This window comes from Planococcus citri, chromosome 4 (assembly GCF_950023065.1).
Source record: "Planococcus citri chromosome 4, ihPlaCitr1.1, whole genome shotgun sequence".
Lineage (NCBI taxonomy): Eukaryota > Metazoa > Arthropoda > Insecta > Hemiptera > Pseudococcidae > Planococcus > Planococcus citri.
The window spans coordinates 31,758,910-31,786,885 of record NC_088680.1 but is presented as its reverse complement, the minus strand read 5'-3'; the positions used below and the strand labels follow the sequence as shown (position 1 = coordinate 31,786,885).

Sequence of the window (27,976 nt, the reverse complement as noted above, 5' to 3'; positions counted from 1 at the left end):
TATTATTTAAATAATTTTTTGTTAGAAACAATTTTTTCATAATTTCATTATTTTCAAATAATTATTTTTTCAGTACCTGCCTATTTAATGTAGGTACTGCGAGTATAAATGAACTTTTAAAAAAATCATACTTTTATACCATACAGACACATAGTTTTCAAGAAGGAACTAGATTTCTTTGAAAACTATGCGTAATCCAATAGTAAGAGGAAAAACACTATAGGGTCATTCCATGCCAAATCGGCGGATTTTTGCACGAGGGGTCTTCGATTTTTTTCAAAATCAGATCATTTGTAGAGGTCATCAAACGATGACGAATGACGCAAACCGGACATTTTTTCGATTTTTTTTGACGGAGCTGTGGCGCTTCAAAGTTTTCCAAAATGGCCGAAAATGGAAAATTTCAGTTGCAAATTGCTCCGGTTGTACGTGGTATAGAATTTTGATCTTTTTTTCAAATTGTAGTACTTTGAGAGGGTAATCGACGAGTGATGTCAAAATCAGTGTTGCCACTTTCAAAAACCTGAAAAAATCGATTTTAAAACTTATAATATAACCACGATCTCGGCGAGTAAAAATTCTGAAAAAATTCTCAGTTTTAGTCCCTTTTATGTAGAATAACATATCAAAAAATTAGACTGGCATCTTTTTTTATTTTCAAGAAAAAAAATTACAAGTTTTACAATTGCTGCAAAAGTACCATCCGAAACCTAAAAAATGAAAATTTTTGCATTTTTGAAATATTTTACCAATGTGTAGACGATAATGTGAAAAAAATCCCCCTCCCCCCAATTTGTCGACAAATTGACGAAAAATGCATTAATTTCACTCTTGAAATAAATAGTATATTACACAACGAGGGCCGAAAAAGTGATTTTGGACGAGGGTGAGGTTTGTGACCCGAACGAAGTGAGGGGAACAACTCACACAAGTTCAAAATCACTTTTTCTCCGAGTTTAGTGAAGTAATTTTTCCTGAACGAGGGTGGAAAGTACTTATTTTTACATCCGAGCGATTCTCGCGAGGTTGGAAAAGTAGTACTTTTCACCCCTAGATAGGAAAAATTTATAGCATGAAAAATGTCAATTCGTTGACAAATGGGGGGAGGGGGATTTTTTTCACATTATCGTCTACACATTGGTAAAATATTTCAAAAATGAAGAGTGATATTCCAAAACTCGCTTTGTCCATTTTCACAACTTTTCAGGAGAGAGGAAAAACAGTTTCCCTTTAAACAGGTAAATTGGATTTTTAGGCGAGTTTAGTACTTTATTTGGGTGGATTTATGATGTAGGAGTGTAGGTATACACTTCATCCACTAAATACTGCTGAAAAAAATGTCAATAAAGATGGACAAAGCGCGTTTTGGAACATTATTTTTTTTTTAAATTTTTAGTGAATTGGCTATTTAGGTGACTTTAACATCTCATTTTGGTAGGTTGATGATGTAGGAATGTGAGTTAATACTTCATCTACCAGGTACTGCTGAAAACCCAACTTTGACAAAAATGGACAAAGCGAGTTTTGGAATATCACTCTTCAAATGCAAAAATTTTCATTTTTTAGGTTTCGGATGGTACTTTTGCAGCAATTGTAAAACTTGTAATTTTTTTTTCTCGAAAATGAAAAAAGATGCCAGTCTAATTTTTTGATACGTTATTCTACACAAAAGGGACTAAAACTGAGAATTTTTTCAGAATTTTTACTCGCCGAGATCGTGGTTATATATTTTAAATTATAAGTTTTAAAATCGATTTTTTCAGGTTTTTGAAAGTGGCAACACTGATTTTGACATCACTCGTCGATTACCCTCTCAAAGTACTACAATTTGAAAAAAAGATCAAAATTCTATACCACGTACAACCGGAGCAATTTGCAACTGAAATTTTCCATTTTCGTCCATTTTGGAGAACTTTGAAGCGCCACAGCTCCGTCAAAAAAAATCGAAAAAATGTCCGGTTTGCGTCATTCGTCATCGTTTGATGACCTCTACAAATGATCTGATTTTGAAAAAAATCGAAGACCCCTCGTGCAAAAATCCGCCGATTTGGCATGTAGTCCGGCATATGACAATAGGAGTAATTGCACCCCCCCCCCCCCGCCGATCCTCCGGGACAACATTTTTCTTAAAGGGGACATCCTAAGGAACATTTTAATGCAAAGTTGCCAAAAAAAAGTTGGCCTTACTTACAAAATGGCGGCCATTTTGATTGACAGGTCAGCCGAAATCGCAGATTTTGCATTTTAACATAGGACTTGCACAAACTTTTTCAAACTTTACAAAGGTAGATCGAAAGATCATGCAAAAATTTATCACCTGTCCAAATTTCAAGTGCTAAAGTGCGTTTTTCGATTTTTGGTGAATTTTTGAAAATCGAATTTAGGCCAAAAATGAGGGAAAAAATCAAAATTTTACCAAATTGTCCAAGAAAGCTGAAATTTGGGATATACCCTATTTTCGACATGCCAAATCGATTGGAAACGGTTTCAACCCGTTTTGAGCAGTTCTGGAGCCTCCAGTAGATTTTTGAATCTCGAAATTCCCACAAAATCCCATCAAATTGGAGTTGTAAAGCTAAAATTCATTCTAAAAACTAATTTCAATACGCTACGAAGTACTGCAGGTGAATTTCAAGTCATTTTGGAGGCTCCAGCGACTTTTTGAAAATTCCTGAAACCTCCATCAGATTTTTGAATCTTTTAAATTTTCACAAAGTTTCATCAAATGGAGATGGAAAGCTGAAATTTACTCTACACTCCAATTTTAACACCCTCGGAAGACGACTTTAGGTGGGTTCAAGTAATTTTAGGGCCACCAGCGACTTTTTTTGAAAATTACTGGAGCCTCTAGCAGATTTTTGGAACTTTAAATTTTCACAAAATTTCATCAAATGGAGATGGAAAGCTGAAATTTATTCCACACTTCAATTTTAACACCCTCTGAAGATGATTTCAGGTGGGTTCAAGTAATTTAAGGGCCTCCAGCGACTTTTTTGAAAATTACTGGAGCCTCCAGTGGATTTTTGAAACTTGAAATTTCCCCAACATTAATTTATCAAATGGAGTTTGCAAGCTGAAATTTACTTCGCAGACTACATGGTGGTTTCAAATGGATTTGAAGCTTCCAGCTACTTTTAGGAAATTTCAATTTTCCAAAAAAACGTCATACAACCTTTCAAAAAGTTGCTGGAGGCTCCAAAAAGACTTCAAATTCACCAGCAGTCAACTTCGTAGCGTATTGAAATTAATGTGCAGAATGAATTTCGACTCTCCATCTTGGTTTGATAACATTTTGGGGAAATTTCAAGTTTCAAAAATCTACTGGAGGCTCCAGTAATTTTCAAAAAAGTCGTTGAAGGCTCTAAAATGACTTGAAATCCACCAGAAGTCGTTTTCAGAGGGTGTTAAAATTGGAGTGTAGAGTAAATGTCAGCTTTCCATCTCTATTTGATGAAATTTTGTGAAAATTTAAAGTTTCAAAAATCTGCTGGAGGCTTCAAGAATTTTCAAAAAGTCGCTGGAGGCTCCAAAACAACTTGAAATTCACCTGCAGTACTTCGTAGCGTATTGAAACTAGTTTTTAGAATGAATTTTAGCTTTACAACTCCAATTTGATGGGATTTTGTGGGAATTTCGAGTTTCAAAAATCTGCTGGAGGCTCCAGAACTGCTCAAAACGGGTTGGAACCGTTTTCAATCGATTTGGCATGTCAAAAATAGGGTATATCCCAAATTTCAGCTTTCTTGGACAATTTGGTAAAATTTTGATTTTTTCCCTCATTTTTGGCCTAAATTCGATTTTCAAAAATTCACCAAAAATCGAAAAACGCACTTTAGCACTTGAAATTTGGACAGGTGATAAATTTTTGCATGATCTTTCGATCTACCTTTGTAAAGTTTGAAAAAGTTTGTGCAAGTCCTATGTCAAAACGCAAAATCTGCGATTTCGGCTGACCTGTCAATCAAAATGGCCGCCATTTTGTAAGTAAGGCCAACTTTTTTTTTGGCAACTTTGCATTAAAATGTTCCTTAGGATGTCCCCTTTAAGAAAAATGTTGTCCCGGAGGATCGGCGGGGGGGGGGGGGGTGCAATTACTCCTATTGTCATATGCCGGACTAATGGAATGACCCATAAGTTTTTAAAATGATCTAGAAAACTATAAGTTGAAAATCAGTAGTTTTTTTCATTACTTAAAGTTGAAAACTAATACTTCATAGGAACTATTAGTTTTCAACAAATAGTAAATGAAATACCATAAGTTTTATCGATGATTTAGAAAACTATTAGTTGAAAATCAATAGTTTTTTTCACACTTGAAGTTGAAAACTAATACTTCATAGCAAACTATTAGTTCTCAATTAATAGTAAATGAAATACTATAAGCTTTGAATCAAGAACTATAAAGTACCTATACTATAAGTTTGTCAAAAAAACTTATAGTACATATCTTCAAAAAACTTATAGTATTTTTTCATATGGGTATATTATCTTCATTGACAGTTAATGCAAAATCTACATTCATACTTAAATTACGAAGTAATGTATTGAATGGCGGGGATTTACTCTATTTATATCAATAAAATTTGGATACTATTAAGTATTATTAATTTCCTTAAAAGTAATTTTTCATTTCCAACCTCTATTTTCATAATTGTAATAACTTTCCTTATAGGGTGGGTGGGGGATTAGAATTCTTTCCCAAAGATTTTTTTGCGGATATCAGATAATTTTTTTAATGCATTTGAACAATCCAGAAAACGACTGTACGAGGCGGGATGAATTGGAGTCGGAGTCGGAATCCGGATCCGATCCGAAATCCGAATTCCAATGATTCTAAAGGAGTCTTTTAAAACAGTTCAAGTCGAAAAATATTTGCTACACTGAGAAAAAAAACAGTAGTGAAATGTACTACATTAATGTGGTAATTTACCTTCAGTTGGAGAATGTAGTACAAAGTACTATAAGTGTAGTAGTTCGAGTACTACAACTATAGTACTTTGTAGTTCAAACACTACAAGTGTGGTAGTCCGAGTACTATAACTATAGTACTTCCTTTTAATGCAAGTACTATAACTGTAGTACTTACTTTTGAGTAACCACAAACTATAGCACTATTACCTACACATGTCATAATCATTAAAATATGATCATTTTAATTTTTTTAAATTAATTTTAAAAAATAATGGGCGTATACGCTACGATTCTTGTTACTATGATTGAATTTGCATTTCGTCTATCAATTCTACGATGTCTTTTCCTTTCAGTTTCATCAACGAAAATTTCCTACCTATACTGGGATTCGAACCTGCGACCCTACGTTCCTAACTACCTATCCTTAACCACTAGACTACGGGGACTTCTCTGAACATAGCACATTTTGAGCAATACATATAAGTATTTCCTCACTCTGAAAATATTTTCATTTATTCTTTTTTAAATTGCAATACGCTATTAGCTTTTGAAAACAAAAATAACATGGCCGCGAAATGTGAAAGAAAGTTAACGGAAAATTGTGATCATTACTTTGGGGGAAAAAGCTGTAAATTTAATCTGTTCGTGGTTTTCTACATATTCAAACACTTACCCCTGTTGATGAGAAAAAGTAATCACACAATGTTACTGCCACATAGATCACGATAATATAGTAATTTCAAAAAGAAAATTCGGAACTAAATGAAATTGAAAATTTTAATACCACAATCACTTAATTGGCTCGATCAAAAAACTTGGTTGATTTTTCAATAACAAACTTGACAATATGTACCTATTAGGTAGGTAAATGGTAAAATACTTATTAGGTACCCACAACATTCAATAAAAATTTATGCTAAAATGATTGTATAAAAGTATGTAAGTACCTACGCATCTACTTACTAAAAATTCTTGCGATCAAATAGAATGATAAAGTGATTAGGACACACGCCATATTGTGTATCACAATGTGCTATAGTTTGTAGTTGAATGATCTACACAGTATCTTACATTATGATACATTGTGTATCTCAATGCACTACACTTTGTGGTCAAATGAACTACAGAATATATTTTACTATGTTTTATAGCATTTTCAACTATATACTGTAGTGGTTTTGAATTTATGCTACATTTTGTAGCATAAACACCCAGGAATTGTGGCAGAAAGTACTACTCTTTTTTCTCAGTGTAATACGTGTTATCAAACTTACGATAGTGAAATTCCCTATAGATTGATTTCGATTTTTAATAATTACGCGTAAAATATTATAAACAAATTGAGTACCTAATTAAATGCCTGGCAATGGGTTAAATTCAGCAAATGATATGGGGATATTTTGATTGAAAATAAATCAACACTGATTTCATACAAAATGTATTCTTTAGACGAGGCTACAAGGAAAACTATAACTTTTAAAAAGCTAAAATTTTAAATATACCTAGGCACTTTGAATATAGGACTAGTGCCTTTTGATATTTTCGGAAAATTTTCAAAATTTTTTGGGGGTCAAAAAGGGGAGAAAAGGCTGAAAATTGAGAATTTTAGAATTTTCCCGACGACGTTATCTTTGTTGAGACAAAACATAACAGCATTCAAAATTTCATCAAAATCCGTTCTGTAGTTTTGCCATAAATGTGGCTAAAAAAAATCTAGGTACTCTAAAAGAGTAAATCCTTACCTTAATGCCAAATCCGAGTATGTCCAAAATTTTTGATTTTTTGATTTTGGTATCACTAGAAAGCTGATGCACAGCCGAATCTAGTGAAATAAATAATAAACCTTATAATTATTATGAAAATGTAAAAAAATTGAATTTAAATAAATTTTAAACATCGAGTATGTCCATTTAGAAGCTAAAAGCGAGTATGTCCATTGAGTATGTCCATTAAAAATAAAACCATCAACTGATTGTGTTCCAGCTTGTGATTTCAACTATTTGTGAGGTTTCATAGATCTGGGTAAATAAATTACTAATCCGCATTACAAAATATTCTAAACAGAACTCAATGAACTCATTGTGACTGCATGATAACAGTGATAACACATTTGACCATCTTCCGCAACTTTGATCTTCGAGAGCTTTCAAACGGTTGAAGGTACAGCTTTCGATAAACAACCATTTTAAAGAGGATAAAATTACGAACATTTTGATACATTAAAATGCGTATGTGTCCACTCAAAACTTTCAGTAATTACAGTTTGAAGTTCAATACTTGTAGCTTGCAGCTCTTTTTCGCAACTTCAAACTTCGAAAACTTTTGAACGGTTGCATGTAGAGCTTTCGGTAACAGCTCATTTTCAAGAGGATGAAAATCCGAACATTTTGCTGTATTAAAATACCTATGTGTCCACTGAAAATTTCGAGTATTTTTAGTTTAAAGATGACGTACGTAGTATGCAAAAACCAGTAAAATAGAAGTACTCATAAAATCGTTATTTTTACGCGAAATGATAAAAATTCAACACCAATCGAATAGGAATTTCATTGTCTTTAATTTAAGACTGCATAACAGTTCACCCAAACCCTCAAACAATCGAAAAAATTTGATTTTTTACATGAAAAATTATATGCAAACTTACGTTCTGTTACTGTTTACTTTACAACGGAGGAAGGAAAATTGCGTATGTCCGCACTTGTGTTGTACAGCCGTACAGGTTACCAAACACTATTTGGATTAATGGTTAACTAAATTATCATCAACTTAATTATATTTAAAACCTAAACAGATACCGGAAATTCATAAGAAATTTGGGACATACTCGGATTTCAATTCTTAACAACATGGACATACTCACGATTGTAAGAGTATGTCCATGGCATATAGAATCAAAACCTGAGTATGTCCATCACCGCGCCGCTTGAAAAACATTTAATTACACGTACAAATATGAGAAATTTTACAAATGTAGCTCAGACAATCTCTTCATAAGGGATTGAGCTATCATACTTCAAAATTTTACTACTCCATATCCCCTCCATTTGTTTTTATCATCTTTCAAACTTTCAATTTCCTCTCCTGAAAAATTCACGTTCTTGAACATACTCGGATTTGGCATTAAGGTAACGAAATGCAGAATGTGACTTTGTATCTTAAAAACTATTCAACATACAATATTGGTTTTGGTGTACCTAGATAGAACTCGTGAAGATAAGCCTAGGTACTATTTCATCATCATCATCATCATCATCATCATCATCATCATCAATTAAAAGAATTTGTTAAATCTGGTGACAGTCCGCCAGCCTCTCCTACTGAACCGATTTTGCTAAAAAATTTTTTAAAATGTTCCTTATTGACAATTTTAGCAAAAAGAACTTTGCGAGAATTACCTATTGGCAAAAAAAGATACTTTGGCAATTTCTGGCAAAATACTTACCCAAGCTTGGCTTTTAGTTAATTTTGAAGAAAAAAAATTTTGTATGTTTAGAAACTTCGTTAAAAAGCAAGGATTTTTTTGCAATTTTTGACAAACAGCAGGATTTTGACAATTTTAGCAAAAAGAACTTTGTGAGAATTACCTATTGGCAAGAAAAGATACTTTGGCAATTTCTGGCAAAATACTTACCCAAGCTTGGTTTTTAGTTAATTTTGAAGAAAAAAAAGTTTAAAATTGAAAATTAGATAATTTTAGTAAAAATGAACAATTTTTTAGAATTAGAAATTAAGTACACCTTTTTGGAATTTTATTCAAAAAAGTGAGATTTTTCACTTTGAAACCTATGGCAATTTTACGTTGAAAATCGTGACTTTTCAACTGCAAAAAAGCTAGAATTTTCAGCAATAAGGAAGACTTTTGGACAATTTTTTTGAAAAAAATAAAACTTTTTGAAAATTTTTGCAAAAAACCGAGAATTTTTTGTAAAAAAACATTGAGAATTTTTACAATTTTAAGCGAAAAGCGAAACTGACTGTTTATGAAAGAAAGCACGAATTTTTGATTATTATTGGGCAAAATATTGATTTTGAACCGCTAAAATAATGGGCAAGTTTGCAGGTGGAGTATGCTTACATATGAGCTTTAGCTTTCAGTGGTTTCCAGCTTTGATTCCAGAAAAGTGGAATTTTGGATTCGAAAATCATTTTTAATGGAAGCAACGTACACTTCAGTAGAAAGCCCTATTTTTAGAGAGGGAGGGGGAGAAGCATCGATAAGATTTAGGTAGGGAAAATCACAAACGATTTACTACAAAATTTTCTTAATTCAGAGACCAAAATGAAGGAATCTTCAGAAATAATGCCCATTTCAAAAGCTGTAGGAGTGTTGGTAGAATTTTAGTCATTGATATTTTTTATGCAAAAAACGAGATATTTAGGTAATTTTTAGGAAGAGGAAATTACTTTTCCAATTTTTTTTGCAAAATTTTTTTCACATGAAAAGTGCGTTTTTTGGATTAGTTACTATTTTTATTTTTTTTTGTTTCATGCTTAGTATTTAGGGGGTTTCGCCCTCGGAACTCGCATGTGGGAAGTATATTATAGTTTACGAGATTCCAGAATAATAAGCAGTGCACGCTCGGCCGTTTCAGGTTAATCTCGGCCATTTCCGGCAATTTCCATGGAAATCTCGGGCCGAGAGGGCGGGGGAGCTTTCACGAGCTTTACGTTAAAGCAGGATCGGCTCTATATTTATGACGTCATTATATCTTTGTTTATGTAATGTTTATATGAATACACGCGATTAGCGATCTGTATTGCGTTGAAATGGGTGATTCGGCAAGCTGCCCTCGTGGCGTACTGCTCGATGCGTATTTATTTTTTGTAATAAGGATAACACATCGCACCGGGGCAAAATCGTTCACCATTCAAACAATCCCGTTCTGACTCTTGTTTTATTTTCCATCTTCACAATAATCTCAACTTATCTCACTCAAGTCAATTCTCACGCCAAGGATAGAATTTAATAATAAAATAATAAATTAATAAATAATTGATGAATTTACGCAGACTTGAATAAATCTAATCTAATGTACACTTAATTTATGAATTTACATAAATGCAGAAGTGTCAGTATATAATTTAATACAAGTTCGAAATGGAGTACAGCCGAAAATGTCAGCGCTTTTTTAGTACGTATTTCTTTAAGGATCATCTCATCTCACACAAGCTAAATTTTGGTCATCAATTCATCATCATGTCACCTTTTGTCTTGTTATGAAAGTACTAAGAAGTCAGTTTACCAAAGAAGTGAAGTATTATTTATGTATCATGTCTGTAAGCTGGCAAGTTCGCACTTTCTTTGAGAACACTTACGAAGAAGCGCAAGCAAATTGCATCACTTTTGTAAGTTTTGGATTACTCGTTTTAGTAGAGTGAGAGTTTCTTGACCGAGCGATAATGCATAAGAGCGGACTTGCAATCCTAACTTCAAATGTTTGAAATGTTTCATCAATACGAAACTAACATATGTATCTTGTGTAACAATTGTTTAAACAGAAATAAAGTAAAACGAGTGTGAAATGAAACCTATAAGGTACTTTGAGCATTTATTTGGACAATGAAGATAATTAATTTGAAAAAGCAACACTTTGAAAAAATTATTTATTGAAATCTTACGCATTCTCTTTCCCATGGCATTATCACTATTCACTTTATCAGCTGACAAGAAGCTGAAAATTGAATCGAATCTACAAATGAACGTGTTATGTGTTATCCAGGCCAAAATTTTTTTTATGATGAATCGATGTTTTTTTTTGGTTAAGTTTGGTTAAGGTTTGGTGAATTTTTTTTAAATATTATAAAATGCGATTAATGAAACAGAGGGAGGATTGCAGTGGCCTGTCGGCCGTTTTTTTTTTTTCATAATCTGACATTTGTTTCTTTTCTGTTATTACTTTTCATTTTTCAACTGAATGCTTCACCAAGGAGTGATTATATTAAATGGGGGTCTGGACGCCCCCAGACATATCTCTGTCCGATATATTGAATAAAATAGCATAATTGAAGCAAAAATTAATTTAATAAACCTGCAATGTAACATTCACACCGCGGACGAGAGTACAACGGTGACGTCATAACCAGAGCCAATCCTGCCTTCACGTGAAGCTGCGGCACGCATACATCACATTATCACTTCGTTCATGAAAATGTTGTCATCATTCACGCCTATGACCAATCTTTTCTTCTACATACCTATGTACCTAGGTTGGTTCTTTAATTTAAGTATGTTGAGCATTCAGTTTTTGCATAAATGTTGCAAATTTTTGTAGTTTGAAGAATTTGTATTCATTGGCTGCATTTTACGAATAGTTGGTTGATAGGTTTCTTCCATTTACGCATTGTTCCATTCCAAATTAACTGAAAGTCTTTTTGTTTATTTTAAATGAGCGATTATTTCTGACATTGCAACTATCAAAGATAGAATTTTGAATAAAGTGCAGATGTGGCCTTGTAATTTAATTTTGTTTATTTGAATAATTATTTGTGACATTGAAAATGCACTTTTACAAACACTCAAGTTGAATGTAAGCGATTTTTTTACAACCCCAGTAACTCAGTAACATTCGGCAATATGTACCCAAGTATAATAATATGATAAAATCTCCCCCTCAATATTTTCAAAGTTTCGATTTTTCAGCAAAATTTTTATTTAGGTACTTATTTTTTTTTTGAAATTTTCTGTTCTAACCATAGGGTTAGTTATCAAGTGTTTGGAGAGCCATATTTAGACATGATAGAAAAATTGTAATTCATAAAAATTTGAAAAAACCGGAACATACGTCTTTTTCTTGTTCGTGTTGAAAAAAGGGAAATATATCGCACGACAGAAAAGGGTGTTTGAACGACAACAGCAAAGGAGTATAAAAGCTGCGGTAGCGACAACTTGGGTCTTTGCAACGACAGGTTTTCAACAACAAAATAATGAGTCAGCACAACTATGTTTAATTATGAATCACGACAACTCTTCCCGCCAAAAAAACATGCCTAAGCGCCTGGATAAAATTTTAAACGACAGAACAATGTATGTACGACTAATTGCATATGAAGAGTGATATTCCAAAACTCGCTTTGTCCATTTTTATCGAAGTGCGTTTTTCAGCGGTACCTCGTAGATGAAGACAAGCATAAACTCACATTCCTACATCATCAACCTACCGAAATGCGGTGTTAAACTCACCTAAATAGCCAATTCAATAAAAATTTGAAAAAAAATAATGTTCCAAAACGCGCTTTGTCCATTTTTATTGAAATTTTTTTCAGCAGTACCTACTTAGTGGATGAAGTGTATACTTACACTCCTACCTCATAAATCCACCCAAATAAAGTGTTAAACTCGCCTGAAAAGCCAATTTCCGTTTAAAGGGAAACTGTTTTTCATCTTTCCTGAAAAGTTGTGAAAATGGACAAAGCGAGTTTTGATATATCACTCTTCATATCTGAAAATACAATGAAAAAACAATAAATAAAATATTGGATTGGGAAGCTAGCAAAAATAATTAAAAATTGCTCTAAAATTACTGCAAAATCTGTGTGACAATTTTCAAATGTGATGTGTGAGCTTCCTATGGACTTATTGAGATTGCACTTTGCACAATAATATACCTTTGTGTTCTATGATAATGATGTGTCAATTTTTCCAAAAAAAAAATGAAGTTCATGACACTTTATGACATTTATTTTCAAAAACATGACGTGTGACGTACAAGTCGAAGGACATTTGGGGTATACAATCGAATGTACATCAATGAAGGGGGGGGGGCTAAAAAATCTCAATACCAAATGTATAATGTGAGGAAGGTGATGCTTGCATGGACCAAAAAAAATCATGCTAAAACCGTTGAGAAATTTGCTGTGTACACAAAATTTACCACTTTTTGATAACTACCCACCTATTATTTTATGAAAATTTCTATTTTTTTCCATTTTATTCAATTTGTAACTTTTTTGGTAAAAATAGGCGTATTGATGGATAAAAATAAAAATAAAAATAGACGTGTTAACAGATATTTCTGTCGTGATTTCTTTTTTTTACTATTGTCGTTCAATTTATTTAACTGCTGTTCAATTTTTTATTTGTCGTGCAAATATATGATTGTCGGTCAATTTTTTTTCTGTCGTTCAATTACTTTTTTGGTCGGGTACTTCTTTTATTTGTGGGGCCTGTCGTTTACACCACCTTTTCTGTGGTGCGATTCACCTACTCTGTCGTAACGATAAATCATACCCTTGAAAAAAGCTCTCAAAACGTGTTGATAACTAGAATTTAAAATACTAGAGTATAGCTATAATTTATATTATTTCTGAACAAATTTTGGCCCCATCTCCCCCAATTCATAATTTTTTCATTTTTTTTTCGGTTGTTACCTAATTAATAGTTACCTATACCTACTATACTTTGATAGAAATTTTCAATAAATTCTATGAAATGAGTTATTTGCTTCACACGTGGTAATAATTATTAGATTAGTGGCAATTTGTTAACTGTATAAGTACCTATTGTCCCTTTAAAATGGCAGTTGGGCAAAACCAATGCTAAATAACACGATTTGAAGCTTGAAGGGATCGCAACTCGTGTGTAAAGAAGATACGAGTATTCTCATTTTGCGGGTTCACAGTTCTAATTTCTTTTCTGAATCTTTTTTTTTCTTCTTCTTTTTAATGTATAGGTAGTTACTTAAATGGGTAGGTAATTTATATGATACTAACTTTGCTGCCGAAAATGAAACACAATAGTAGAGTAATAGTCATTTGTGTATGACAGAAACCAATAATATAAAATAGATCCGGATTGGCTGGAGTATGAAGAAAATACCTGTAAAAAATATGCATAGTGTTAGTACCTGACTTTTAATTGAAATTATACTTACATAATTAAAATTAACCGGAAATAAAATATTATCTTCGTGCACGCTTTTGATGGATTTCTGTTGAAACGATAAATAATATTGTTGACGATTTTTCATCACCTAACAAAATGCGACGTTACTGTAGGTGTACCTTCAAATAAGCACCTAATAGAACATTAACTGATAATCTATCATAAGGTTACACTCCTTGAGAAGGACCTCCGAAAATTTTTGAGTTTCTACGTCGATATGCGTTGGATCCACAGGGCACTTTGTTCAGTGGGGCATCATTGATTTTTTTATTTTTCAGAATGCGAAGGTACATACAGCATGCAGCCAGGGGCAATGGAATATAAGGATTTTACTGCAGAAAAGTTGGAGTTGGCCTTACATGACATTTCGTACTTACAAAAAAATTTTTTTGGGTGATAAATGTTCTCTTCGGCGAGTTTTTTGTGTGACAAAATTTCAAAAAACATTGATCAAGAAGATTCGACGTGATGTGATCGGATGGAATCGAGACTTAAATTTATGTAATAGATTTTTAATTTTCTCGCATGAAATCTAATCTCTTCCTTTTTTATAAATAGTTCAATTGCACGAATGCCAAAGATTGAAAAAATAAATCGAATAAAATAAATAAAAGTATATCTAAGTAGTATATGTACATTAATTAAGTCACACTTACATTGAAACATGAAGAAATACCGACAACAGAAATTCATTATATATTGCCACTGAGATAAAACGACCTTCATTAAATTCTGAAGGAGCCTTTCGAACTTTAATACACAATCGGATTCCCCAGACAAGGAACAAAGCTTCCACTAGAAATATGAACATCGCGTAAGTATAGTTAATTCATCTATATATTAAAATTATGACCGGATTTTTGTGATACTGAGATCTCAGGAACGGCTGAACTGATTTTGATCGACAAAGTCTCAAAAAAAAGCTTTTGGCCCGTAGATGTGCAGGTTTTTATCAAAAGTTCAAAAAGTTGCGCCGTAAAGCTCAAAAAAGCTCAATCATTGATTTTAGCCTATACGTAGCACATTTAACGTATACAGAGAAGTAGTATGTATATTATACCTTGAAAGAGCATCGAAAGAAGTGTAATGTCGAAGATAAAAGTTTTCGAAAAAGTTGCGCCTTAAACCTCAAAAAAGCTCAATAATTGAATTTAGCCTATACGTGTAGCGCATTTAATGTATAGGTACAGAGAAGTACGTACATTATACCTTGAAAGAGCATCGAAAGAACTCTAATGTTGAAGAAAAATGTTTACAAAAAAAGTTGCCCTGTAAAAAGTTCAAAAAAGCTCAATAATCGATTTTCCCCTATACACAGCACATTCCACATGTACAAAGAAGTAGGTATGTAGGTATATTATATCTTGAAAGAGGATCAAATGAAGTGCAATGTTGAAGAAAAAAGTTTTTTTTCTTATCTGAAGTTCGAAAAGTTGCAATGTAAAGCTCAAAAAAGTTCAATGATTTTGCTCGATGATGTCTCAAAAAAAAACTTTTAGCCCTTTTGCAGGTTTTTATCAAAAGTCAGAAAAGTTGCACTGTAAAGCTCAAAATAGCTCAATAATTGATTTTAACCTATTCACAGTGTATTCGACAATTACAAAGAAGTACGTATAAGTAGTGTGATGCGCTCTGTGAAACAGGACCACAAGTCGGAAAAATCGAAATTGATTTTTTTTGCTTAATTATTAGAGGACTTCATTCCGAACATTTTGAGATAAAAATATCGAAAATTGGTTGAAAAATACCGGAGACACGGCGCCTCAAAGTTTTAATTTTGAAAAAATGCTTTTTGAGAAAAATCAGTTCAAAGTTTTTTTGCGTTTCCGAGCACATATTATTTTTTTACTTCAAAACCACTTTACATATCGATCTGAAATTTTAATATGAGTATCCTGGGTACCATGCGATGCTGTAAAAAAAAATTACGTTATATGGATGGATGGTTCTGATATTATGCAAGGCATGCATAAATTCATTACTCACAAAAGTAGGAAAATGACGCAAGAAATTTGAAAAAAAAACCGTAAAAATGTGTAAAAATGATACTTTTACAAAAACTCATGACTTAAAACTGAAATAAGTGAAAAATTTTTTTACTATTTTTGCCGGCAGCTGGTCTCGAACCCGCGACCTCTGACGTGCCAAGCTGTCACCTCAGTCACCCAGCCACCACAAACATTTTTAAAAATGGGTTTTCTAAAGGTATACAACTAATTTTATTGTGAAAGTAACATAAATAACAGGAAAGAGCAGAAAAACATCACCAAAACGTGATTACTGACTTGTGATCCTTTTTAAAAATCTGATATGCGCTTTTATAACACACAATTAAGGACGAACTAACCAATATTTTGCGCTGAAAATTTGTAGACAAGTTCTTAGAAGTGTGTTCTTTCAAAATATAACAAAACTTGAAAATCGATATTTGTCATCACAATTCGATTATTTTACTGTACTGAAAAATATCGTTTTCCGACTTGTGGTCCTATTTCACAGAGCGCATCACAGATATAAAATGTATTTCCTGGACGGTGAGCAAAATTATTTGCAAAACTTTTTATTAAATTCAAACATTTCAATTTAATGCAAAACTTTTTATTAAATTCAAACATTTCAATTTAATGCAAAACTTTTTATTAAATTCAAACATTTCAATTTAATGCAAAACTTTTTTTAAAATTCAATCAAAAGCACAATACCTACTTTTTAAAATTCAAAATTATGCAAAAACTTATATGAAATTTTTCATATACACCATCATTCAATCTAACCCAAATATTTGTTCCAAATTCAATCAAATTCATGCAAAATTTAAAGAATCATGTTGCTAGTTAAAGAAAACGTCATCTCATAATAAAGTAGTATCACCAAACACCACTACCTTTATTATAGAAACTGATTCTTTTAACTAATGTTTGGTTTGAGAGTATAAAAAGCCGCAGTCGGGATTCCGACTGCAGATATTTATTATTTTGGACCGCGGTCCACATCTGGACTGTGGCTTTTCATAACATTAGCCCCCCTTCACATGTGAAGGTCGGTATTAAAGGGAAATTTTTGCATTTGAAGTCGCCCTGAGAATTCTCAGGGCATAAATTAGCACAGTTCAGATCTGAGCTTTGCTAACCCTTCTCATCTGAAGACTATCTCTTAGCCCCCCTTCACATGTGAAGGGCAGCTTTGAAAGATAATTTTTGCATTTACAATGGTGACCTTTTAGAAATTGATGTTTGAGTTAAAGGAATCGATTTCTATAATAAAATGAAACCACAATCATTATATAACCAAACAATGAAGAATATCTTACAACATGTTTTGCCTTGTGATATCAAACACTTACCATTACCAAAATGTATAAAAAATCAATTACTTAAAAGGGTACCATGTAGGACATATTCAAGATATCAAAAACTATCAGAGGATTTCATAAGAGAATTCAAAGATCAAGTAGATTGGAAAGTAATTTCACGTTATCAAAAACTATCAGAAGATTTCATAAGAGAATTTAAAGACAAAGTTGATTGGTATTGGATTTCAAGATATCAAAAACTATCAGAGGTTTTCATAAGAGAATTTAAAGAAAAAGTATATTGGGAATGGATACCAAAACATCAAACACTATCAGAAAATACCATCAGAGAATGCAAAGATTATGTAGCTTGGTATTTTATTTCAGAACATCAAAAACTGTCTGAAGATTTCATTAGAGAATGCAAAGATTATGTAGCTTGGTATTTGATTTCAGAACATCAAAAACTGTCTGAAGATTTCATAAGAGAATTCAAAGATCAATTAGATTGGAAAGTAATTTCACGTTATCAAAAACTGTCTGAAGATTTCATTAGAGAATTCAAAGATTATGTAGCTTGGTATTTTATTTCAGAACATCAAAAACTGTCTGAAGATTTCATTAGAGAATTCAAAGATCAAGTAAACAAGGAAATCAGTAAATCAATCGAATATGAAATAACATTTAGACATTGGCGATTTCATAAAAAAACTAACAGAAAATTTCATCATAGATTATGATTAATGTTTGTTATGTAAACTTTTATGAAAATGTGTTTTCATAAAAGACTAGTTATTAATGCAAAACAACAGAGTTTGTCAATGGATTATAACGCACTTTATCTGAGCTAATTACCAAAGCATATATATTTGTGTCACTTGTGAAAGTGTCCCACCACTGGAAATTAATTCTTAGATTAACAGGTCCATTTTTAATCACTTCAGATTGTTTTGAGCAATCGATAGGAATTATACAGTATTCATTAATGAATTTATTGTAATCCAACAATGGGTTTCTACACTCATCATAATAAGATCTTATGTGTTCACACAATATCTGATAAATTCTCCAACCTCTGTTCTCACTCTGCAGGAGATTCAATCTGTTTCTTGGGTAACATATATGGTTATTTATATAGACTTGAATGTTTTCGAGATTACATAAATCAAACTGACCATTATCTACCTTAATATTATTTAGTTTGCTTTTTTGAAATGCCAACAGTATGTGCCTTGCTTTGCTATTAGCATTAGGTATATCCCAGGAAAAACTTTTACCATTTACATTACTTTTTTCATGAATCTGCCAATGTCTAAATGTCATTTCATATTCGATTGATTTACTGATTTCCTTGTTTATGCGATCCTCAGTAGCTAATGAAAACTTGTACTGAGCATTAAACCAACTAATTTCTGTTATATTTATAGAAATTGAATGAGCAGTTGCATAAGCAGAGTCTACTTTCAAGGAATTGCTATAATTAACATCATTGGTTTTAACCAGTGTCAATGTCTGATTGATACGATATATGCAACCTATGAAATCCTCACAGAAACCCAAAATTGTGTTTAGTGGAATACATGCATAAAAATAACCATTAGAATTTACTATACCTGTAGTACATTTTATTTTCCAACCACTCATAGTAAGCCATGTATCATCACTAAAAGAACATAGCCCTTTCATAGTACAAGCTACTCCTGGAGGCTGGATTTTCTATATAATCAACTTCTTGTCCACCTATAGAATAACTAATTTTACTAAAGAAGTGTAAAATGCCATTATTAATAAAATTCACTTTTTTAGTATCAATACTAGTTTCAGCTATACCATCTGTTTTCTTTGAGATTATTTGACCTCCTATAACTAGATAACTTTTATGAGGACAAGTCTTGATGTCTTCATTATATATGGGTATTTCTATAATTTTTCCAAAATCATTAAAAGTTTCCTTTGTACAAGGGGTATACTCAACAAACTCCTCGCTTTCAATTATATCTTGTTCCATTTATAATACAAAAAAAAAAAATTTTGTATTAAAACTTGGATTTTAAAAGTTCTTCATTGTAAAATTTTCCTTCAATTTCTTCACCATCAGTATCTTTGATTGAATAAGTTGTAGGTATTGTATAAAATATTTTATCAACTACAAAAATTTCTTTAGTCCAGTTATTCTCAGGGGTGCTAACTGTAACCGCAAAAAAACTGAAAACTGTAACCGAAACCCAAACAAGAACCTAATTTTAGCCATTTTCAAACCCTAACTGAAAACAAAAACCGAAATTTCATAGGTTTTTTAAAAACCGTAAAAAACCATAACAATAATAATGAAGCAGAGTGAGTGAAACCAAAACCTAAACCAATATAATTTATTTCGGTTTTTTTTGGTTTTCGGTTTGGGTTTTTTCAGTTCTTTCAATTTTTTTGGAGGGATTTTTTCACATTTTCGACTTTTGAGACTCGAAATCCAGGGAAATTGATAAATTTAATGAACCTATCGAATTGGGTCCTTCATTGTTGACTTGTTGCTTTTTGGGTTGTTGAATGCCAAAAGGGAAAAAGGTCGGAAGAATAAAAGAATCATTTTGCCCACCTAAATTTGAGATTTGTTTAAAAAAATCACTTTGTGTTTTGAGATTGAGAAATGTTGAAGAAATTTTTAAAAAAATATGTAAAACCGAAAAAAACCAAAAACCAAAACCAAAACCGAAATTTTTGTAAATAAAACCGAAACCCAAACCGAAACTGAAATTTTGAATTTCAAAACCAAAACTGAAACAAAAACCGAAAAATGTCAACAAAAAAATTGGAGTGAAACCGTAACCTTAATAAAAATAATTAAGGTTAGCACCCCTGGTTATTCTTATACTTGTTGTCAAAAACTTTTTTATATGCAAAAATTCTAACTCTGTCTCCTTCTTTAAATTTTGGATGTGATTTGCATTTAGGTTTATTGTTGATAAATTTCATCAAAATTTCCTCTTCATTATCCTTATTAACTTTAATGGGTGGCATACCAATAGTTCTATGAATATCTTTTGTGTTATATTCTTCTAGTATTTCAGGTAAAATATCAATCCATCTGAAATTCTTTCTCATCTCAAAATAAATTTTCATCTTTTGATTTAATGTTCTGTTGAAACGTTCAATTATTGCAGACTTTTCCTCATTATTGGTATGATACATTTTAATGTTGTGTTTTTTTAACATTGTCTTGAAAGTTTGATTTACAAATTCCCCACCTTTGTCCGCATGAAGTAAATTGGGTTTTCTTTTTGAGGTTTTTAAAATTTTTTCAAAAGCATCAGTAGCTGCTTTACCTGACTTATTCTTCAAAGGTTCAATCCATACAAATTTAGAAAATGTATCTTCAACATTGAGCATATATTTAAAGTCATCATTTTCCTTGGAATATTTATCCATAATTAATAAATCAGCAGCCCATAAATCATCAATACCTTTGGTTACAATAGTTCTTTTACAAAAATTTTTTCTTATGGGTGCATGTAACTCCTTAGCTTCATCCATTTATTTACAGTATTTTTTTTTTACGTTTGTACTGTTAAACTACCACACCCTTGTACACTAGTATATAAGCTTGTAGCCTTGGTTATTTTGTTCAATAGTGATTTAAGCCTGATGATGAACACTTGGTGTTTGAAAAGCTTTGCACTAATAAATAGTAAAAACTGAGAAGCAAGAGTTATTTCTTCCTAATCTAACAAACTTCTCGCTAAAAGGTTCTTTTTACCTTTGACATTATGGCATTCGAGCCTAATGAACCTAATTCATTATTCAACAGATACCAAAGTCTAAAAACTAAGGCGAAGTTGATACCTCTTGATATTAGTTTTCTTAAACAGTGTAGGGTACACAATGTTTTCCCTAAGTGTGTGGTGTTTAACAGTAAAGTGAAAACTCCTTCCACAAAAAGGGCTCTAGAGAAAGCCAAAACCTATTGGTTAAGCTCTGAGCTTCACAGCCTGTATGCAAAAAGATCCAGCATAGAAGTGGAACTATATGCACTTCACAAAAAACTAAGCCAGACCATACCAAAACTGCAGTGGGATGAAATGGAAAGAAAGATGTTCAGATCAATTGAGGAGAAAAAGAGAAAGAAAAGAAATTCACAAAACAAAAAGTTGAAAAATCTGTTAAAAGAAAAAAGTAACCATAGTGGTGTTAGTAATGTTGTTAGTGTCAGTGGCAGTGACAGTAATGGTGTTAATGAGACTACTGTGTATGTGAAAAACCTAACTGATGTGGTGTTCTCCAAAGAAGAATTGGACCTTCTAAACAAGGGTCTAAAATTCTCTTTACCACCCATGAGGCCTCCTATTGAAGATATTATTTCTGATGTGGATGCTTCATTGTGGAGAGAGACCTCAGAAACAAAAATCAGCATAAAGAAAGAAGTGGTAGACATCATCAAAACCCATAAACCAACAACAATTCCATTTCATCCCCACAACAACACCATCAAAAGCTTGAGACAGAAAGGTGTCTACTATATGAAAGCAGACAAGGGAAACACTGTAGTGATAATGAAGAAAGATAAATACTTGGAAAAGTGTGAAACCCTTCTTAATGAAGGACCTTATGAGAAGTTAAAAAGTGATCCTGTGGATAAAATGGTGAAAGAAGTGAAAAGTTTGGTGAAAACAACTCCCTTCCTTAATAACACTCCTTTTCCTTCCAATCCTAAAGTTCCTAAAATGTACTGTCTTCCCAAGATCCATAAACCTAACTATCCTATGAGACCAATTGTGGCCAATATCAACTCTCCTTCCTATAACATTGCCAAAAAACTCCTTTGTAACCTCCAAAACCTTCCTTTTCCTGAAACTCTTCAAGTTAAAAATAATTATGAACTTGCAGAAAAACTGCAAGGGATTACTATTAATGACACAGACAGGCTCATATCTTTTGATGTACAAAATCTTTTCCCCAGTGTGCCTATTCCTGAGACTTTAGAAATGATAGAAAACTGGCTAAAAGAACAAAATATCAACAAAAAAGAAATAACCCATTATATGAATACTATAAAATTATGCACTTCCCAAAACATTTTCCAAATAAATGGAACTTACTACAAACAAACAGGAGGCACAGCTATGGGCAACCCCTTATCTCCCTTTTTGGCAAATTTTTTCATGAGCCACCTTGAGACAAAATTCAAAAAGAACAATAAAAACTTTCCCAAAGCATGGTTTAGATATGTTGATGACATCCTGTGTATCATTCCTGAAGACTTCAACATTGAGGAATTCCTCAATGCTTTAAATAGTCTCTATCCTACCATCAAATTCACTTATGAGCTTGAACAACAAAACAAACTCCCTTTTCTGGACATGTTAATCATTAGACATTCTGACCAGCTTGAATTTGATATCTATAGAAAACCCACCCACACCAATAACTACATTCCTTCAGACTCTTTCCAGCCTTGGAACCAAAAATTTGCTGCTTTCAACAGCATGATACACAGGTGTTTAAATCTCCCCCTAAATAAAAATAACCAAAATAAAGAAATAAAAAACATCATGTCTATTGCTTCCAACCTTGGCTACACAAAAACATCTATCCAAAAACTTATAAGAAAACATGAAAACAAAAAACTAATCAGAGATGCCACAACTTTTATTGCTGAAAAAGATGATGTCAAAAGAGTTAGGATCAGTTACTATCCCCCTCTCACAAATAAAATGAAAACAGTCTTCAGAAAACACAACATACAACCCATTTTCACCAATGATAACAAAATTAAAAACCTTCTTGGTAACACTAAAGACAAAGACAAACCTGAAGACTGTAGTGGCATCTACAAAATCAAATGTAAAGATTGCCAAGGAATTTATATAGGTCAAACCAAAAGAAACATCAAAAAGAGGTTCAAGGAACATCTTTATTATGCTAAATACAAATATGAAAATAAGTCTGCTCTCTCAGATCATCTCATTGCCACCAACCACACTACTTCCTTTGAAAACCTGAACCTCATACAAAAAATAGATAAACCATCTCAATTAAACATTAGGGAAGCAATAGCCATGAAGAAAAACAAAACAAATTTACTAAATAATGACTTAAAACCCTTAGAAAATATCCTACTTTCTGTTATTAAAACCAAACTTGAAGACATGACTCCTACCACATCCTCACCTACAACCACACCCTCTTCCACATGACCACACCCTTGTACTGCCACACCCTTGTACTGTTAAACTACCACACCCTTGTACACTAGTATATAAGCTTGTAGACTTGGTTATTTTGTTCAATAGTGATTTAAGCCTGATGATGAACACTTGGTGTTTGAAAAGCTTTGCACTAATAAATAGTAAAAACTGAGAAGCAAGAGTTATTTCTTCCTAAGCTAAAAAGGTATTGAATGCAATGAAACTAGTAAATTTTAAAAATCCAACTGGTAGTGGTGTTGTCAATTCATTGATTAATAAACTACCTTTTGAATTGCATTGGCCTGGTTATGAAGCATTAGGTCCTGGCACAAATATAGATTTAAAGTTATTACAAGGTGTGAAACCAATAAATAAGCTGGATGAGGCAGCTTTGGATCATGATATAGCTTATGCTAGGACAAATGATATTGATGAACAACATGAAGCTGATTATAAATTACAAGAAGAAGCTTGGAAGCGTGTGACAGCAGATGATTCAAGTTTGGGTGAAAAAGCAGCTGCTTGGGTCACAACAAATGCTATGAAAGCAAAACGTTGGTTAGGAGCTGGTATCAAATATCCCATCAATTTGGATGAAAAAGATCAAAAACTAATTCTTGAAGGTATACAATTGAAGAAACCCATCACTCTAGACTTGGGACTAGAGCCCTGCGCCGCCGCGCCACGCCGCCGCCGCCACCAATTTTTCACACATTTTTTGAGCCGCCGCCGCCGCTTTAAAAATTTTTGAAGCCGCCTTGCTCAGCTGAGCCGATTTAAATCACTCAAACGGCAAATTTCAGGGAAATTTTCCTCATATTTTGGATTTTTTCAAGTGGCTCAATTTTTCAATTTTGCCACGCACTACCTAGAATGATTTCTCTTCTCAGCTTGGAAAAGAATGCTAAATGCTTATTTGAGAAGCTGAATAATTTTCGCAAAAAATTTGTATTTTGAGGTAATTTTATGATTTACGGAAAATTACCTCAAAATTTCAATCTTTGTAGCCGGCTGAGCCGCAGCCGAGTAAAATTTCTGCCGCCGCCGGAAACGTCGGCTGGAATCGGCTACGCCGCCAGCCACAACGCTGCGCTCACCATAGCCGCCGCCGATCATTTCGTCGTCGGCGCAGGGCTCTACTTGGGACATGAACAACTGATTAGAACAAAAAGGAGTATTATGAATGAGACTTATTTGCCATTGTCAAAATATCAAATTAAACAAATTTGTAAAGCACGCACTCGAAAGCAAGCAGTTCAGATAAAGTTATCTAAAAGTCAATTGGAATACATAAATAAAAATAATACAACAGGTGGGTTTTTACCTGGGTTACTAGCTGCTTTACCTATAGTGGCACCAATTGTAGCATCAATAGTGAAGGGTGGCATTGATTCTTACAATAATAAAAAGGCAAATGACAAATTGGTTGAAGAAAGAATCAGGCGAAATGATACAGATAAACCAAATTTAGGATATGGAATTCCTTCAGAAAAAATCACAAACTTTATCAATCAATATAATAATGTAGAAGCTGCTAAAAGAAAGTTTGATGGGAAAGGGTTTTATGTGAATCCAGTAGCACATCGCAAAGCAATTAAAGGTGAAGGTTTTTACATTGATGCTAAAAAAAATTTGACACTACCTATTAAACCTTTATCAGACATGGAATTGGAATTATATGCAAAACAGTTGGGTATACCTTATTTTAGGGGAGTTTTTATGAAAGATCAGCTTCCTACTAAAATCAGAAAAAATGAGAGTATGATTATAAATTTGGATGATTCATCTGGTCAGGGGACTCATTGGGTTTGCTTTTATAAAAAAGGTAAGACCATCATTTATTTTGATTCATTTGGTGTGAAACCACCTAGCGAATTGCTGAAATATTTTCACAATTACAAAAATGTAATTTATAATGCTGAACAAACACAAGAATTTAACAAAGTCATTTGTGGTCATCTTTGTTTACAATTTTTGACTGAAAAATCAACATTTTAAGAAACATTTTTTTTTTTGTATTATAAATGGGTTTTGACATTGAATTAACTGGAACTACATCCTATTTAGTTGATAAATATGATACACCTATACATCTTGATCCCAGTGAAAATAGGGAAGTTGCATTAGCCAACTTTGTATCATATAACGGAATATGCAATGCAACGGAGAAATGTAATAGACTAGACTTAGTGGAAGAAGAAAGAGTGGTCACCAAAACCAAGAATAAACAGGGAATAGAGATTGAGAAAGAGAGTATTACAGAAAAAAGTCGTGAAAAAATCACTATTCCAAGAGGAACATACGAAGTTGAAGATATTATAAATCAAATTAAACTTCAAATTGGAAATGAGAAAGTTGCAAATTACAATTTTGCTATGACTACTAATGTCAACACCAGAAAAGTTAAATTATATTGTGAACATAGAATCATTGATTTTAATGTTCCAAACTCTATTGGTAAACTTTTAGGGTTTAGCAAAAAGAAAATACCCAAAAATACTACAGCATTTTCTGATGTTTTAATTGATATTTTTCCTGTGAATATGGTACGAATTAGATGCAATCTTATTGAATGTAACCTTGAAAATGGTAAAACTAATGGGAATATCATCTATTCGTTTCCCTTGAATACACCTTCAGGAGAAAAAATCCGTATAACACCAGCACAACGAAGTTACTTTCCCTTGAATACCAATGTTGTGAGGGAAGTAGCTTGTCATATTGTGGATCAAGAAAATCGACCAATCAACTTTGAAAAAGAAACCATCACTTTGACTTTTCATGTAAGACGTGCTGGCTATAACTAAAATTTTTTTTTCCTATTATAAAATGAAGTGTGCTGGTATTATTCTATTTACCCTTTTTGTATCAACTTTACAAGAACATGATTTATTCTTCAGATCTCAAAAAATAGTCAACAATGATGGGGTTACACTATTTTGTAATGTTACATTTTCAGAACAAGAATTTGTGTATCAGCTAGAATGGCTTAAAGATGTTCCTTTTGACATTCCAGAACGTTTAAGTATCAATAAATTTGAATATTTGAATTCAACATCGAAGAAAAGGGTTGAGGTTGTATCCTTTCTGAAAGTTGTAAATGAAGGACAATACATGTGTCGAATTAGAACAAAAAAATTTGGTGAATCTTCAAGTAACTATTACTATGATTATTTGGTAGTATCGCAGCAAAATTTAAAGAGTCAATCGCATTTCTTGATGCAAAGTATCCCTTTAGTAACAAAAACTTGGGTAAAATTGCTTATGGAAACAGAGGGAGTGAATGCAAAAATTGAGTGTGTTTATAATTTTGAGAAATTTCAGTCAAATAATAAGTGGTTTAATTATAACAATGAATCCATCATTTCGAATGAACGAATTCGCACCACAGACTTGTTTATTGAAATCAAAAATCTAACTTTTACAGATCAAAATGCCTACAGATGTGTGAGTCCAAATAATGAATTCTATACAGGTTTAGTGGTTACAAAAAATTATCAAAAGTGGTAATGTCTTTTAGAATAGTATTCTAAAAGATCTACATGTTTAAACAGATGGATATTTCCATCCCAAAGAAAGGAATATTTCCCTGCATATTTTATCACATTCTCCCTTGTTACCAAGTGAAATGAAATCTTCAGGATCAAAATTGTGGTTATCTTTCAACAATAGTTTATGTAAAAGAAATTTCATATTTATAAAGTTTTTTCTTTGCTTATTTACCAAATCAAATTGTTTGGAAAATTTCTCAAAATCTATTAGAAGTTGTTTTTCAAGATGGGAAATATCACTCGGTTTCTGTCCTGTCAAATTAGAATGAATTAGAATGTAATTGTCATAGTGTTTATGGTAATGTAATTTTTTTAAGGATTTGAAAATATGAGATTTTTTTACTTGTCCATTTGCAGATAACTCTTCTTCTAATCTAGTATAAATCTCAGGATTTATGAAATCAAGTTGTTTTCCTTGATATTTATCCAAACACTTTTTGAAATTACTCAACCTATTGTAGCTTAAATTTTGTTTCTTGAACCAATGATATTTAGAATTATGTGTGTAGTGAATTACCACAGCAAAACATTTTTTGCATATCAAAGTATTAGCTCGATCTTTAAAAAATTGAGTATTTTTGCAGTTTTTACACCTTTTGGATGGATAATACTCTCTTTTTGATACATTGGATGTGAGATCAAATCTCTGTGAAACTTCCTTGATAATCTCATAAGGAATGATTTTTTCTATTTCATTGAAATATGTAATAATATCTGTTTTCATTAAGTTTTCACTCTTTCTCAAATATAATATCAATATGCTTTCTGAAAATTGAAACTTATCCAAATCATTCACAACTTCAGGAGAAAGATTTCCCTCAATCACTCTTTGCTTTGATTCTTGAAACATTTGAATATTGTTCCTCAAAGTATGTGTTATAAATTCATCCAATTCTATAATAGAACTCATTTTACTATAGAAAACAATTCTTTTAACTAACAAGCAAATTTATATATAAAGTTCTATCAAAAACAGCTCATACGTACATGAGCGTTTGAACTTTGAACCCAGTTGAATTTTGCTTAATAAAATCACAATATTTCTATCTAAATCTGCTCATACATGAGCGTTTGTACTTTGATTTAAAATATCATCCTTTGAAGAAGGATCTTCAATAGTTACGTTAATTACATTATTTAAAACAAAATTAAAATCATCACG

General features: G+C 32.3%; 1 protein-coding gene across 3 annotated transcripts in view; it reads right to left on the bottom strand.

Annotated features, from left to right (window-relative positions):
• The window catches only part of LOC135845613 (probable G-protein coupled receptor CG31760), a 425,069-nt gene that overhangs the window by 30,839 nt on the left and 366,254 nt on the right, over positions 1 to 27,976 (bottom strand). For all 3 annotated transcript variants that reach the window (XM_065364298.1, XM_065364296.1, XM_065364297.1), the window contains exons 10-11: positions 14,449 to 14,587; positions 13,621 to 13,726 (exon numbers count right to left, since the gene is read on the bottom strand). In XM_065364298.1, the coding sequence (XP_065220370.1) occupies positions 13,621 to 13,726; positions 14,449 to 14,587 (245 nt within the window). The remainder of the gene's footprint in view (positions 1 to 13,620; positions 13,727 to 14,448; positions 14,588 to 27,976) is intronic.